We start from the raw sequence: 17341 nt of genomic DNA on the forward strand, positions 1-17341 counted from the left end.
AACACAGTCTTGAAGCAGAATCAGCATTTTCTATACAGTGCAGTGATAAACCCTGAAACCTAAGCACTTATGTTTTTTTCTCTCGAAGTCTGGGATACAGACGTTAAGTAAATAAAGAAGATTTGTGACCCACCTGCTTCTGTATTGCTAGATTATATGAGAATAGTCTGCATTACATCCGCACTGCTGGAAAATTGACCGGTGGTTGATGTGTGCTTTCCTATAACTAAAGCTGTCATTTTACTTTTACATCATAGAACACAGTAGTATTGGGTATGAATGCATATGCATATTATTTACTTTATGCATTATGCTTAATGCATTACACTGCATAGCCATTAACTGATTATGGCCATTGTTCTCCGGTTACATCTGACTTTGTACTTGTTTCTCGACCACACAGGTTGAGAGAGATGATCCTATTAGGTATAAAGTTGGTATTATGGCTCCTTTAATAATCAGGAGTGTGTGTAGCTTTGATGAATGCAATAGGTATGGAGAGTGAAATCTGTAAGATTTTCAAAACAAAATTAACCGTACTTCACATCCTACGAACATACCTCTTAAAGGTAAACATAATTGGGTAAGTGGGAAAGCTAGTAGAACAGCAGGTTTTACATCAAAATAGATTTTCTGAAGAATAATTACAGAAGTGGTCTATCGAGATCTGTGCTTTACTCTTGTAAAAGTTTCAGGGCTCATCACTGCACTGTATATGCCGATTCTGCTTCAGGACTGTGTTGGAAATGTGGTTGTGATAATATGCATGTAGCCTTCTTTATTATCCAAAGATGCACGATGATGCAAAAGGTATTATTCTATTAGCTTTAAGTGAATTAGAGTAATACTTAAAACATGTTGCTGATTTTGAGCCTTTATTCTGCTATTATTTGTGGCACTGTGCAGAATTCTTCAGCAAAGAATTTGGCAGTTATAGCATCTGGAGTTCTGCCAGTTTTTATGAGACTCCGTAAAACAGGAAACCATCCCTGAACATCGGAAGCATCAGTTCTTGAGATTGGCCAATCTGGACTGCTGATCTTTCTATTGCTTACCTTATTCATGTTCATTATCCGCTTTATCCTAACAGGGTCATATCACAGCCCTGTTCAGGTTAAACAGCATAATCAGGAAATTGGCACATTTTTCCAGAACCAGCAACAGCTTTTGTGGGGCCCCCCAAACAGTCAAAGATGACTAAGGGGCCCTCCTTGCAACCATGAGTATTAACAGGTACCTAAAACCGGCTATGTTGTTAGTCTTAGTGAAGAGAATGTCCACCAGAAGGGTTCAACTAAGCCAGAGGCAATATGTCAGTGCTAAAACATATTAAATGGCATTGTGAAGTCTGTTACTTGATAAAACACATTTACTATAAACAGAGATATCTTTGAATTTTAGAGGAAATATAAACAGGAGTTATTACCCACCTGGTTTATTAATTATACATAACTGTTGTACTAGCTTTTGTTGGTTTGACAGACATGTCACAAAATATCAAGATAAGAGAACTTGCTGAGGTTGGGGTCCCCCAGTGACCACACTGCTTGCTGGCAACTAAAGCCGGCTATGCCCATATGGACATTAATGAAACAGAATATACTGATCATTTAACAGTAAATTTGAACTAATGCATCTATACAACTAATCAACATAATATTAATTAGAATTTTGCATTAGTAACTATCAAAACCAAGAAACTATATAATTAACTGCGACGAAACAGAAAGCCACCCAATAAATATTGGGTGCCAAAAATTTAAAATCCTTTCTGTGAGGTGAATTAAACAAAAAAAACGTTGTCATTTTGTGTGTTTATAGTGCTGTTACCATGTCACTCATGATAAAAAAAATTAGCAGCAGAGCTAGCATGAGTAAATGATGATTTAAAACTAAACCACATAACTCCAAAACGATTTCAGAATGACTTACTTCATGTATAAAATAATTATCCATATATTTTAGCTTGTAAAACTGTGAAATGAGTCACTACAGTTTAAACTGTCTGTGACGACAGTGCCCTGGCTCAGCAATCAAGGAGCCTCAATCCTCACCACTAATACCAGGGAGGTTGTCTCCTAGAAGAGGAAAGGATAACTAATAAACAGAGTAAAGTACAATTTCCCTTAAGTGCACACAGAGATCACAGTCAGTCTGGGGCTGGTTGCTCCCTTTCTCAGCAGGTCCCCAATAAGACTCCCCACTGGCACAGCTATAGGGTCCAGGTCTCAGCCTAGCTGGGCAAGCTAAAACATCCAGTACCCTCTCTGTCCAACCAGTGCTTCATGTCCCTGCCAAGTAGCTGACACAACATACACACACACTTTGAGATAAGTATTTATACAACTTCAAAGACACTCCTATGAAAGGCTGACACAGATTCTCCAGCTGTGCCCCCTTTACCCAGACCATACGGTAGTAATCCCTGTCACCACCCAGCTAATAATATCAGTTACTAAAAGGCCCTTAAAAGGGTGTCCAATTATTACTGTGCAATATTATAATCCAATGGTAGTATGACTAACAGTCAAGGCTTACTTTACAGTGGCCTATTACAATCACCTCTATAAATATGCAATGTACTCTAGAGCTTATCTCTACACAAACCAGCCACAGGTAGAAGGTTTTAAAAATATTTAATAATAAATAATTAAAACACAAGACAAAACTACTACACCACAGAGATATCTAAGAGTTCTGAGATTACACAGAAAATTAAAATAATACAGTAGGACAGGTCTGATTTAAAAGAAAAATACCTAATTAATCTTTACTAGCTTTAACTATTCCTACAAGAAATCACAGTGCTAAAACTTACATGTGAGCATAAGGCAGAGTGCTGACTTAGATGTCCAGAGTCAAAATGCTCGCAGTCTCTTGTGAGAAATAGTATTTAAAGATTACTAATAAATATGTCTCTAAGGCCCTCCCAAATTACATCATTTTTGACACTTAGGTTTTCCCAGTATTCATATTGCATCATCTTAACACCTGGTCTGAGTTCTCAGGTCACAAACTGCATTATTTAGCAATCGAACACCTGCTCAGAACTTACAACAATACAAGGCATTTCACATAAACATTCTAGCAGAAACCAGAGCAATAAAGCACATTCTGCATCTAAATTCTGGTCATAAACTTTAGCCTTAAAACAATGGGCATGAAACCTTCATCCAGATGCACTGGAGCCGAATTCTAACATGAAAGGGTCACAACATGTTTCACTGGGCCAGTAGAGTGTAATGTTGTCACATATTTTGCAGTTCCACATTTCACCGTATTCTTTTACACTCAAGAAACATGCCTGTATTTTACACTTATTTACAAATGCCAGAATTATATATCAAATTCTATTTGACTAGGCTGGCAGCCTTCTCCCATCTCTCCCCGATCATCACATCTCTTCCCCCCCGGGGAACTCAAGCAAGTTTTTCAAGTGCCCCTTGAGAAACATCACTTGAGAGTGTCAGGTCTATCTGTGTGTACCTCACCCCATTCCCTGTCTTGAGAGCCCATCTGCATTGGCATTGCTATTCCCACTGCGGTGCTGCACTGACATATCATATGCTTGCAACCCGAGACTCCATCTTAGCAACTTGGCATTTTGCTGACTGGCTCTGTTTAACCATGTTAGAGGGTTGTGATCTGTCATCACAGTGAATTTTCTTTCATAGAGATAATGCTGAAGTTTTTGTAGTGCCCACACTATGGCTAGACATTCCTTTTCTACCTCTACATAGCATTCCTCACGGAGTTGGAGCCTACGACTGAGATAAACTACTAGGTGCTCTTCTCCCTTTGAAGAAATCTGGCTTAATACAGCCCCCACCCCATAGTTTGAAGCATCCACCTGCAGAACAAATTCTTTGCTATAGTCAGGACTGGCTAACACAGGGGGTCCTCCCAAAGCTTCTTTAAGCTTCTGAAATGCCTGCTCACATGCTGGGGTTCACACTACCTTATCTGGCCTGTTCTTCCTTGTCAGGTCTGTGAGGGGAGCAGCTATGGTACTATAATTGGGAATGAACTTTCTGTAGAACCCTGCTGTCCCCAAGAATGCCATCACCTGCTTTTTGGTAACAGGTGCAGGCCATATATGAATAGCTTCCACTTTGGCAGGTTCTGGCCTTATCTTACCACTCCCCACTCTATGTCCTTGGTAGGAGACCTCTGCCATACCCACCAGACATTTGCTCTGCTTAATGGTCAACCCTGCCCTCTGTAGCCTGCCCAGCACCTCCCTGACATGCTGAAGGTGCTCTTGCCAGGAATGGCTGTAGATAGCAATATCATCCATGTAAGCAAGGGCAAACCCTCCTGCTCCTTCTAAGATATGATCTACAAGCATCTGGAAAGTTGCTGGGATATTCTTTATCCCAAACGGCATCTTTGTGAACTCTTACAAGCCAAAAGGAGTCACAAAGGCAGACTTCTCTCTAGCACTGGGAGTCAAGGGCACCTGCCAGTAACCCTTGGTAAGATCAATGGTTGTAAGATACTTAGCCCCACCCAGCTGCTCTAGGGCCTCATCTGTCCTAGGCATGGGGTAAACATCCGACTCTGTGTGACTACATAATTTCCTGTAATCCACACAGAACCTGGTGCTGCCATCCTTCTTTGGTACCAGTACCACTGGCTAGGCCCAGGGACTGCTGGACTCTTGAATCACCCCTAGTTCCAACATCTCCTGTACCTCCTCCCTCAGAGTCTGTTTGACTCTCTCAGGCCTGCCTGATGGACCTTTGGGGTCCTGTATCCACCTGGTGCTGCACCAGGTGGGTGCTCCCTGGTTTCCCGGTGAACATGCCCCCAAACTCCTGCAACATTGTTAGGATTTCTCGAACCTGGGTAGGAGATAGCTGCTGGGACATTGCTACCCCTTCCACCGAGGTGTCAGCCAGAGACTCACTGAAGATATCAGTCACACGATCTCTCTCAGACTCCTTCTGTAATCCACTGCAAATGCTCAGCACAAGGGCCACCATATCATGGTAAGGTTTCATCATGTTAACATGGTACAGTTTGTGACCCTGCAGTCTGTCTAGCACTTCCACCATGTAGTTAACATCACTTACCTTTCTTACCACCTTGTAGGGTCCCTCCCAAGCTGCCTGCAACTTGTTGTGCCTGACAGGAATGAGAACCATCACCTGCTGCCCTACAGCATACTCTCTAGCTCGAGCATTCCTGTCATACCACACATTTTTCTGTTGTTGGGCTTCTGCCAGGTTCTCCTGGGCCAGGCCCATGAGTTCTCTGTGCCTTGTCCTGAGGTTCAGGACATATGCCACAACAAACTCCTTGTGAGACTCACTCTCACCTTCCCACTCATCTCAAATTAAATCTAGAGGTCCCCTCACCCTATGCCCATACAGCAACTCACAGGGTGAAAAATCTGTGGATTCCTGGGGAACCTCTCTGTAAGCAAACAACAGATGGGGCAAATATTTGTCCCACTCCCTCTTAAACTGATCTGCAAATGCCCGTAGCATGGACTTGATTGTAGAGTTTAACCTCTCAACAAGACCATTAGTCTGGGGATGGTAGGGGGTGGTCTTCATGTGCTTCACCCCACAGGACTTCTACAGACAAGCCAGCAGGTCTGACATAAAAATGGCACCTCTGTCAGATAGTATTTCCTTTGGGAAACCTACCCTGCTGAAAATCTCTGGCAAAGCATTTGCCACCTTCTCGTCCTCAATGGAGGACAAAGCCACTGCTTCAGGGTATCGTGTAGCATAATCTACAATCACTAGGGTATTCATTTTCCCTGTGGAACTTGGGGTACTCAGAGGACCCACAATATCCATAGCTACCCTCTGAAATGACTCCTCAATCGCAGGCAAAGGCATCAAAGGAGCTCTCACCTTGTCTCCTGCCTAGCCTACCTTTTGGCACTGCTCACAAGTCCTGCAGCACCCTGTGACATCTCTGGAAATTCCAGACCCATAGAAGTTTTGCAATACACCTCTCTGTACGTTTTATGCCATATGACCTGCAAAGGGAATATCATGGGCTATGGCTAGAAGCGCCAGACAGTAAGCTCTAGGCACTACTAACTGCTGTACTCTCTCACCTTCTAGCCCTCCCTCAGGGGTCCACTCTCTGTACAGCAACCCTTTGTTCCAGTATACAGATTCCTATTTCCCTTGAGAATCAGGTGCCTCCCTAGCTACCTGCCTCAGGTCTTGCAATGTAGGGTCTGAGAGCTGAGCCTGTCTCAAGTCTCCCTTTGTAACACTTTCCAGCTCCCCTTCCACAGGAAGTCTGGCCTCCTCTGACAGTGGTGCCTCGCTGTCAGCCTGGGTACTACTACTCACCTCTACCTTTGCAGTTACCCTGTCCAAGGGAACATCAGTACCCACAAGCAGCTGTGGCTCACATTCAGTTTCACTGCTACTGCGTAGCTCAATCCCTGAAGTAACCACCTCAACAGTCTTAGCTGCAAGTATGCAGTCTGTCTGGGTCTCCCCCAGGCTAACAGACCCACATGCTTGTCTCCTAGCCTCACTGCATGTAACAACATAAGTACATAGTACTGCCTCATCCAAATCATTCCCTCTCAGGAAATCTGCAGGATGGTAGCTCCATACCTCTGTTGTCTCAAGACAACCCACTGTTTGCATTTTGTCTTTCCCACTTACTGGCTCCTTCACCTTTGGTTCCCCACCTTCCCTCTGTGGACACCTGTATGCCACATGGCTCCACTTGTTACATTCAAAACATTAAACCCTAACTCCTGGACATGTACCTGGACTAGTGGCTTCCCCTACTACTGGTGGATTCTGTTGGGGCAGTCTGTGCTGCCCATCATGGGTTCCTTTAGATCCATGAGCAGTACTAGCGGTCCCTTTCCTGTGCAGGGCTGCCCTGCTTACTAGGTATAGGTTTCCCTTCTTCCCCAACTCCTCTGAAGTAGCACACTGTTTATCAGCTAGCCAGATCCTCATGTCCTCAGGCAAAGTGCTAAGGGCTTGTTCCCTTACCAAAAGGTCTGGCAGCCCTTCAAAAGTGGTGATCTGACATCCACTCACCCAGCTATGAAAATAAGTGCTCAGTTCAACAACATATTCACATACATTTTCATCTGCCTTGCGTCTAAGCTCACAAAACTTTTTCATATACATTTCAGGTGTTAGCATAAAACATTCCAACAAGTGTCTTTTTACAGCAGTATAATCAAAACAGTCAGTGTCATGCATTTTTGCTAAAGACGTTACAGCTTTACCATGGAGTAAGGGGGTCAGGAACTGTACCTAGAGGCTTTGGTCAACTTCATACTTTTTACATACCCGCTCAAACATATGAATGAAGCTATCAAAATTATCCCCCTCTTTTAACTGTGGAAGAAATTTACTGACCTGCTGTGCTTTTGGGGTCTGGTTACTCCTTTCCCCATTACCTCCATGACTCTGGCGAAGAATCAGCATTTCCCTCTCATGCCTCCTCTGCTGTACATTTTCCTCAGCTGGTAGACTTCCTCATTTTCTTTGCTGCTTCTAGTTCCATACGCCTGATCTCCAACTCAAGTCTCTTTAGCTCCAGCTGGATTTTTAAGTCCACTGCAGAAAGGTTGAGCTGTCCATTCTCCGAAGATATTGTATCTCCACTGTCACTCTGATTGTCCTCCAGGCTGCTGTTTTCTGATGCAGCTGTAACCAATGCTGCAATCAGGTCTGCTTTAGTCAGGTTTCCATGCATCAGTCCCCTATCCTGGCACATCTCCGCCAGCTGGCTCCTTGTCAGCTTTCCATACTCTTCTGCTGACATGCTGCCTGCTCACCCTGACTAACACTAAGCTAACAAAAGAAATAAAACAATTGTGATCTGAACTTATACACTGCATGGCTGTTTTAGAGTACAAAACACTTTTAGAGATCACTGTACATAAGCTACCGGAATTCGCTCTACCCACACCACTACAAGCCAATTAGTATGTGAAGTAGATCCCACCACTGCAAGCCACTTGTGATGACCGTGCCCTGGCCCAGCAATTAAGGAGCCTCAAACCTCACCACTAATACCAGGGAGGTCATCTCCTAGAAGAGGAAAGGATAACTAATACACAGAGTAAAGTACAATTTCCCTTAAGTGCACACAGAGATCACAGTCAGTCTGGGGCTGGTTGCTCCCTTGCTCACCAGGTCCCCAAAAAGACTCCCCACTGGCACAGATATAGGGTCCAGGTCTCAGCTTAGCTGAGCAAGCTAAAACCTCCAGTATCCTCTCTGTCCAACCAGTGCTTCGTGTCCCTGCCAAGTAGCTGAAACAACACACACACACACAGTTTGAGATAAGTATTTATACAACTTTACAGACACTCCTGGGAAAGGTTGACACAGATTCTCCAGCTGTGGCCCCTTTACCCAGACCATACGGTTGTAATCCCTGCCACCACCCAGTTAATAATATCAGCTACTAAAAGGCCCTTAAAAGGGTGTCCAATTATTACTGTGCAATATTATAATCCAATGGTAGTATGACTAACAGTCAAGGCTTACTTTAGAGTGGCCTATTACAATCACCTCTATAAATATGCAATGTACTCTAGAGCTTATCTCTACACAAACAAGCCACAGGTAGAAGGTTTTAAAAATATTTAATAATAAATAAATAAAACACAAGACAAAACTACAACACCACAGAGATATCTAAGAGTTCAGAGATCACACAGAAACTTAAAATAATACAGTAGGACAGGTCTGATTTCAAAGAAAAATACCTAATTAATCTTTACTAGCTTTAACTATTCCTACAAGAAATCACAGTGCTAAAACTTACATGTGAGCATAAGGCAGAGTGCTGACTTAGATGTCCAGAGTCAAAATGCTCCCAGTCTCTTGTGAGAAATAGTATTTAAAGATTACTAACAAACATGTCCCTAAGGCCCTCCCAAATTACATCATTTTTGACAGTTAGGTTTTTCCCAGTATTCATATTGCATCATCTTAACACCTGGTCTGAGTTCTCAGGCCACAAACTGCATTGTTTAGCAATCTAACACCTGCTCAGAACTTACAACAATACAAAGCATTTCACATATACATTCTAGCAGAAACCAGAGCAATAAAGCACATTCCACATCTAAATTCTGGTAATAAACTTTAGCCTTAAATTAATGGGCAAGAAACCTTCATCCAGGCGCACTGGAGCCAAATTCTAACATGAAAGGGTCACAACATGCTTCATTGGGCCAGTAGAGTGCAATGTTGTCACATATTTTGCAGTTCCACATTTCACCGTATTCTTTTACACTCAAGAAACATGCCTGTATTTTACATTTATTTACAAATGCCAGAATTATATATCAAATTCTATTTGACTAAGCTGGCAGCCTTCGCCCATCTCTCCCCGATCGTCATACTGTCATCAACCAAAAAGTGTTCTCACATCAACATATTCTACACATATAAGCTTGTATCACTCTAATATGAAATGAATGAGCTGCTTTTATTTAAACAAAGGTTCACAGATGATGCTAATCATCACAGGGTGCCATTTTAAGCACAGCCATGTTTGTCAATGTGAGAATTAAACCCCAGTCCTTGTGTCTGTGAGGTGAACACCTTAACCATTATGCCAACCATCAACCCCCTACATAAACATGCCCATATCTGTAACCATAACTTCGTTAGTCTCTGACTTCTAACAGAAAACTGCTCTTGTCAAAACTTTAACCTGTCACATACTCAAAACACACAAGAGGCCTCTGTACTACTCCAAATTGGAATAACTACATCTGTATTTATCCAAAACAATAAGCAAACAGTCTCTCTACTTCATATTCATGTGTCTGCAACAGAAGAGAAATTAAAATAAGAATCTTCTCTTCAACGCAGTGGTACATGACTACACATGTGCAAGCTTGTCAATCACATATCTTGAATTCCCATCAAACTAAGCTTGTGAAAACCACATACCCAATCTTTCAACAATAGATTAAAGCTCATCTAGCTGTCATTATACATTTTCACCCAACACACCACTCACAGATCCATAATTACTTCACAGTTGCTACTATTAGTATCGTTATCAGTCCATCAATGTTTTCATCATTGCAAGCACCAATAACTATGGAATAAAAACAATTCATGAACAATTTCAACACTTTCCAACAACACACTTCAAATTCTCGACAACTCCATCTATACCACAGCCTCAGATGTTTTGCAAGCTCCCAAGAAACCTTGCACTCCTATGAAATATTGCATTTCAAACAGAGAATGAGTATACCCCATCACTCAAAAGAATGAATCAAAACCAACCTCCACACTCCAACGCATCTTAAAAATCATGATGAACAATACAAAAGGAAGATGTTCCTCTTTCGCCAAACTCTGCATAAACAGTATCTGTGTATACAGAGTTTGCACTACACCATGTATACATTTAGACTCATAACATGCCCCTAACCAACAACACCCTAATGAAAAACAACTCAAATATAATGAACTGAAAATTGTTCAAAAAAAAAAAAAAAAAAAATATATATATATATATATATATATATATATATATATATATTAAATAAATGTTACTGTAAGCATGACATCATTTAATATAGAAACACCTTTGAAGTATACATGTCCAAATCTCAAAGGCACACTTAAAAAACAAGATTTAATCAATTAAAAGAAGGTCAATACTTTTTAAAATGTATCTTATTTAACAACCTTTAACAACTTTAAATAACTGTTAAATTATAATGAAGCAATGAATACCTGTCACTTATTGGCATACAATGAATATTCATTACTTGTGTAAAGATAGAGAATTTTAGATTAAAGTTACTTTGACTGAAAGATTTTGTTAAAAAAAATGATGCAATAACAAATCTCCACTAGAATTCTATAAGAACAGAAGTGTGCTACATAGTAAGCGAAGGCTATATTTTAAAAATAAGCCCAACTTAGATTTTCACTGATGTTGCTGTCTCTCTAATCCTTTCTTATAATATAATAAATAATGAAAACAAGCTTAGACTATGTATCCAAAAAATATATGATTAAAATTAAAAAATATATCTAATGTATCTTTTTGACTGGAATCTTGCTGGCTTGGTTTTCTGCAAACTCTGACAAGATTTTATACTTCAACAACAAAACATCTCAAAGAAGGTATAACCAGCCCAAAACAGGACAGGCTCAATGTGCTTGTCTGTCTTGGAGACAATGGCCTCTGGGACTCCTCAGATTCTTTAAAAGACCAAGAGTGAGCGTAAGTACAACCTTTTGTCACCAACTTGCAGGAGCTATCATATGCACAATGCTATGTGATGGGAAGCATGTGCCTCATGCATGCAGAATGTTAAAAGGCTGAGAACTTGCATGCAAATTTGTACCAGTCAAAGGTGGTGCCCAACACAGAGGCCCACACTGAGCTGGGCACTAGTTTCAAACTACATTCTCTAAGTGAGATTCCCAAACTAGTATCTTAAGTTTCTATCAGACAAACATGTTTGATTTTAGGCCTTAATATGTGAGCCCCAGCATGGAATGACCCAGTGGACCTTCTTCAATCAGCATCTGCCATCCTAGCTGGGTCTGGAGGAGGTTTTTAGAAGAAAACTTAAACTCAAGTTTTGTTGATCTAAGGCAGAAGTCCACTTTCAAAGAGCAAGCTGGATGGCTTCAAGCTGCAACAGATCAAACAAAGCCTTAGCAAAGCTCTGGTACCCTGGGATGCACCTAAACTGGGAACCACAGAAGCACCCTTAACTTCCGTTGAAATGGAAGATTAGGATTGCTCTGCTCCCTCACTTTCCAAGAAAAACTATACACATGCAGAGATGATGGGTCCAGCTTAGCACCTCGCTTACGTGAAGAAGGGCTCACCTAAGGTGAGCTCACCTACCCAACAAAGTTCTCTCCTTGTGAAGAAGCTCTGGCCTCTGTATGGAGAATGCATGGTGAATCTTTCCACTAGTTCCTGCACAAACTGGCTAAACGACTGTTATCATTTTAGGTTGTCAGGTAAGCCAAATGCTTCTCAAAATGACATCTATGAGAAGTAGGATTAAATCACCTGACACTTGCAGTTCTTAAAGCTATGCTTCTCTCTAGAACAGTAAAAGCAATTCTAGCATAGGTCTTGAGTTACCTGTTAGTTGCGTGGACAGTGACAGTTTTAAACTTTAGAATACTTATTACGCTTGCAAATGTAGAATCTGCACAGATGACAGCAAGTCTCTCTCCTAGCACTTCATAAACAAAACAAAACTGCTGGACAATCTTTATATTCTTATTCAATAACAAAATTATGGAACACATCACCCCTTGACATTAGAACCACCTTAAACCTCAAAAAGTTTAAATTCAAACTAAAGGAACACCCATTACTGGTAAATACTTGTCCCTGTTCAAACCCTAGCTAATTTTATTTGTCCAGTCACTCTGCACTTAACTCTTCAGTCACCTTTCCCTCTCATCCCCCTACTCATACCCTCCTTCTTCTAGCATCCTAGTTACCTCTTCCTCCACCATTATTTTCACCCCTCTCTACCTTGTCTTTTACCTTCTATTACACACTATGCACTTTTCTTCTTCTAAGCTTCTTGCCAAAAACTAACTACATCTGTGTAAAATGTTACTTACTTTGTTCTAACTCTTTAATTTTTCCCTCCCTCTAATATTTTTCTAGAACTTAAACCACTGTCAAGTGTCGCTTTCACTCACTTTTCTCTCGCTAAAACCTTCCAACTATACAAACTCTAATTGATCATTCCGTCAACTTTCTTATTTTAACTTATCTACAGTAACCTCAGCTTCACATATATAAACATGTCTGAATACAAATATAAAAACTACTGTATCAATATAAGATAGACTGCATCCTAAACATTCATGCTAAAGTTTGTACAAATGCACCCTATGTGCAGTTCTTATTAGTCTTCTGAATATTCTTTTCATGAGAATACTTCTGCATTATTGTTTTTACCTCTTTAATTTGCTGAAAATGGGTTTCCTACCCAGTCAGAATTTCACAGTAAACAAATGTCAAATAAATAAATAAATGACCTAAATGGTGTGAACATGAAACAAAGAACTATACAATTGTATATTCAATAAATTATGTTACACTATACATTTTTAACTGTGGGATCTTCCACGTTTTGTTGAACTTTGAGGGACAGCTGAAAAAAGGATGAGAGCATTAATGAAATACAAAAATGTTAAGATAAAGCACAGATGCCTACAATTACAGAAGAGACCAAAAGAATTACCTGCTACAATGATGGGGTAAACAGCCTGAAGGCCTTCTGGTCAGAGCCACTAAGTCTTCTGTTCCCCTAATAACCCACTCATTTTCGTGGCAAACCTGACAATGTTTCCCCTACTTTCCACTGAGAAAATTCCTCCCAAAATCCTCTCCTTATTTCAAAGGCAGAATACATTACTGGTAACTCAGCTTACTTCCTAGAAGTTGGATGACAAAACTATTTGCTAAAGAGTACAGGAAGAAGACAAAATACTCCACTATTTGCCATACACTAGAAATATTGCACAGATGAATAGGCAAATTTATGCTCAGTTATTCAAACCTGCAGTACTTGGAAATTTAAATCTTATACTTCACAAAACTCTGCAGTAAGTATTACATTTGGGAGATATAGGATACTGTCTGATCATGACCAGCTAATGACCAATGAGGATTCAACATTTTTCTCTACTAAACCGATTAACATAGCAGGTTGACTGTAGAAAGCAGACGTCCATTTGGTTATACCAACCTTTCGATACCGTTCTGAAACTCCTTTCCTGGCAAGATCCTCCATTAGACCTGGTAAATTATTGCTGCTGTGACGTTCATAGCGCAAAGCATACAGCATTACCAATCGGGCTGCATCCAGCTCGGTTACCTTTGGGTTCTGAAGAAGCCTCCTTACATTCTGAAAAAAAAAAACAGAATAAAATAGTCAAGTGTCTTGCACAATGATAACATGTTATACCTTCTGGCAAATGAGGCATGTCACTACTTTATGCTTCAACAAAGAAAAAAAAATACTATATATGCTTGATACATACTTGTTACATTTTCGGAAGAAAGAGATGTACAGACTTGGATAAGGCAGCAAGACAGGACATCTCAGCTGGCAGGCACAATTTGATGACATTGTTGTTTTTAGAGGATGGGTTAAGCAAGCTTGTTCTTAATGCAAATTTAACAGCTTCTCTACAAATGCCAGCAACAGTAATGGTTATATTTTCCTTTACAACAGCTAAGTGACATCTCCTTTTTAATCAGCCTATACCACAATGAGCAAAATACAATCATAAAATATGACAACAGTATGGTAAACCACAAAATACAACAAAAAATACTGGGTAATTGAAGACTCTTCATTTGTTGTAAACCACAGATTTATTTATTTTTTCTTTTTTGTCACAATCAGTCCGATCATCTAATCCTCCTAGCCATCAAATAATCTCTTAATTTTCCCAGCCTATACCTTCCCAGTAGCCAAAACTTACATCCAGGCAGTGGGAGTAAAGAATCAGCTACCAGCTGGATGATGTACAAATTGCTGGGTGTATTTTTCTCTGCAAACAGTGCTCCCACCTTAAACAGTATCAGACAATTACTGTGCACTACATGCTCTGCTCAAGTATGATCCCTCACATAAACCACCTACCTTTTGCTAAGCTGCTTTGGGACTCCCAGTTTCTCCAAGTGTATTCTCATGTCAATACAGGAAGTCACTATTGCATCACGAGCCCAGCTCATGAAGGCCCTTGACAGGGAGAGCAGTCAGATGTTGCTTTCCACCTTCCCAGATGGTTCCTAATAGTCCCCAGCCCTTCTATGAACCCCAGTTGCTGACATAACAGTGAGGGCTCCACCCTTCTGCCTCAAGGAATCAGCTACTCATTCACATCTTGCTGGCAGAAATGGAGTAGGTCTATCAAATGCCTTATTCATGATGGAAGTATATGTATAAAAAATTAAATTACAATACATAATTAATGGCATGGTTCTGGTTAGGACACCAATGAACTTTGCTGTTTTACAAAAAAGGGAAGGGAAACAACCAGTACATTAAGTTTGGACAAAAATTTAACTATTTTATTTTTTGAAGCACGTCTGGTTAGGACACCAATGAACTTTACTGTTTTACAAAAAAAGGGAAGGGAAACAACCAGTACATTAAGTTTGGACAACAATTTAACTATTTTATTTTTTGAAGCACGTTACAGATTGCACTAATGACTGGAAAACTTTCAAACATTTCTAATACAAAGTTTCTCAGAGTGAGGGCTGCCTTACTAGAAAAGCCCAGACCAATTTCAGGTGAAAGCAACACAAGTCAGAAAATACTGTGAGCGTCAACACGTTAATTGACTATTTGATATTGTTTTGTGCTCTTAGGCTACAGATAGGATGCCGCACTATATAAGTAATATCTGTGCTTAACTGCAAATCAGTTAATAAAATATAGTACGAAAATGTCAGTTATTGGTACTGTACATACATTTATTTGAAGGAGGGCTTTTTGTTCAGAGGCCAAAAGTACTATTTTGATATCAAAGGGAGGCTTGAGGACTCTCCTATGATTTAAAGTTTGCTCACTGTGACAGATCTGAGCAGCAAGGATCTAGTACATAGAACAGCATACTACTTTGTATATTCTTACATTTTCTCTGTTAATCAAATATCCCTATAGACGTCTAAGAATATTAAAAAAAAAACAGATGCATGAAGTGTACTTTTGTTATCTAGATTACAAGGAAAATCTAATTTTACAGTTCTAAAAAATTACAGACAAATTAACAACTTAGAAGGCACTTTTAACCTACTATCCCTTTATCTTATCCAATAGTTTCCTTCCATAATAACAAGGTTGCTTACCAAATGCTAATGATGCACTGATTACATCAATTTGTGATTTTTTTTATTACAGCCAGCAATATGCCAACATCCATTTTTTTATATAAATTAAATATAACAAATAAGTTTTTAATATCTAACATGATCTATAAAGACAAACCTCCTTAATAGGTTTAATATTTAGGGTATCCTCTCTGCAAATCAGAATTCCTGCACTTGATGACAGATATATACCTATGATAAAATACCTTGCTCTCTATGCTTGACAGTCTCCATTTTCCTTTCTGTGAACAAACTCCTGGCAAATCAAGAACAACAATGAAAATTTATAATCATCATTGTTAACAAGTGATATCGATATACACCTGCCAGACTTACAGAGATTCAAGTCAGTCAAGACCATTTGTGAGGAACCATTCACCCACAATGGGATGGAACAAGCCTGTTCTGGACTCATCAAGAAGGTCCTCTTTCTAGAATAACTGGTATAACAGCATATCTATTATACCTACCACTGAGTGCCTTCCTTGAAGGGTTCCATGAATGAGTTGCTCCCCAAACAGTAAAAATCATCTCCTGGGTAGTCCTGGATAGAAGGAGTCAGAGAATTACACCAGCACCAATTAGAAGATTAAGCAGTGAGGAACAACAAGCCAAAATGACCTGACTAAATCAACAACAGGAATGGTTCCTTAGAAAGGAAGTGTCACAAATCCTGTGGCTGTAGTAACCACATACTGAAGACAGTTACTTTTCATGAGGGACGGGAAGCAGCTTACAGCACATCAGGCCAACAAATCTGTATGAAACTGAACTTTTATACTGCCCCACTTAGGATAAAGGACTGCAATTAGCAGGAGACAATACATAGCCATAGGTGCCCAGAACCCTGGGCGTCTGATCCATCTGAATTAAGTGGTACACAGTGCTGTGTAATTCTCCTGTGAACTACCCCAGTTTGACAAAATGTAATACAGTTAATTTTGCCAGGTTTGCTACCAACGAAACTTACTCCTCCCATCCCTGCATCTCCCTACGCAAACTAAAATGGCTCGAACTTCCCTATCACCTGACTTACTTGCAGTTAACCACAGCTCACAATATCATTACCAAACCTTCTAAATGTCCATTCCTCACCTCCCTGTTTACTCTCCATAAGCCCTCCTGACAACTCAGATCTGAAAATCAATTCCATCTAAAAGTGCAAATACCCAATCTAGCAGTTGGTCAATCTCTCTACTCATGTACCATTGCTAAAACTTGGAATTCCCTACCCAGCTCTATCAGAACTATTTCCAATCACATATCTATTCAAAAAGTCTCTAAAATAGCATCTCTTAGCCCTATGGCAATGTACATGTGGCTACAACTACAGAGCACCTTCCCCCACCTAATCTCACTAAATTTTGTCTCCGCTCTGCTTAACAGTTATGCAACTATCTCTTGCTATCTTCACTCTACAGTATCCAAAGCAGATGATATATTGTACTTTCTATATTTTGTATATAATGTATAC

At 40.1% G+C, this 17341-nt stretch overlaps 1 protein-coding gene across 1 annotated transcript in view; it reads right to left on the minus strand.

Moving 5' to 3' along the window:
- VPS45 (vacuolar protein sorting 45 homolog) overlaps positions 1-17341 on the minus strand; it is a 1242679-nt gene that overhangs the window by 566854 nt on the left and 658484 nt on the right. The window contains exon 13 of the mRNA XM_044075179.1: positions 13730-13888. Coding sequence (XP_043931114.1) covers positions 13730-13888 — 159 coding nt within the window. The remainder of the gene's footprint in view (positions 1-13729; positions 13889-17341) is intronic.

Source organism: Protopterus annectens, chromosome 6.part0 (assembly GCF_019279795.1).
Source record: "Protopterus annectens isolate FY-2018-M chromosome 6.part0, PAN1.0, whole genome shotgun sequence".
In the NCBI taxonomy this organism is placed as follows: Eukaryota; Metazoa; Chordata; order Ceratodontiformes; family Protopteridae; genus Protopterus; species Protopterus annectens.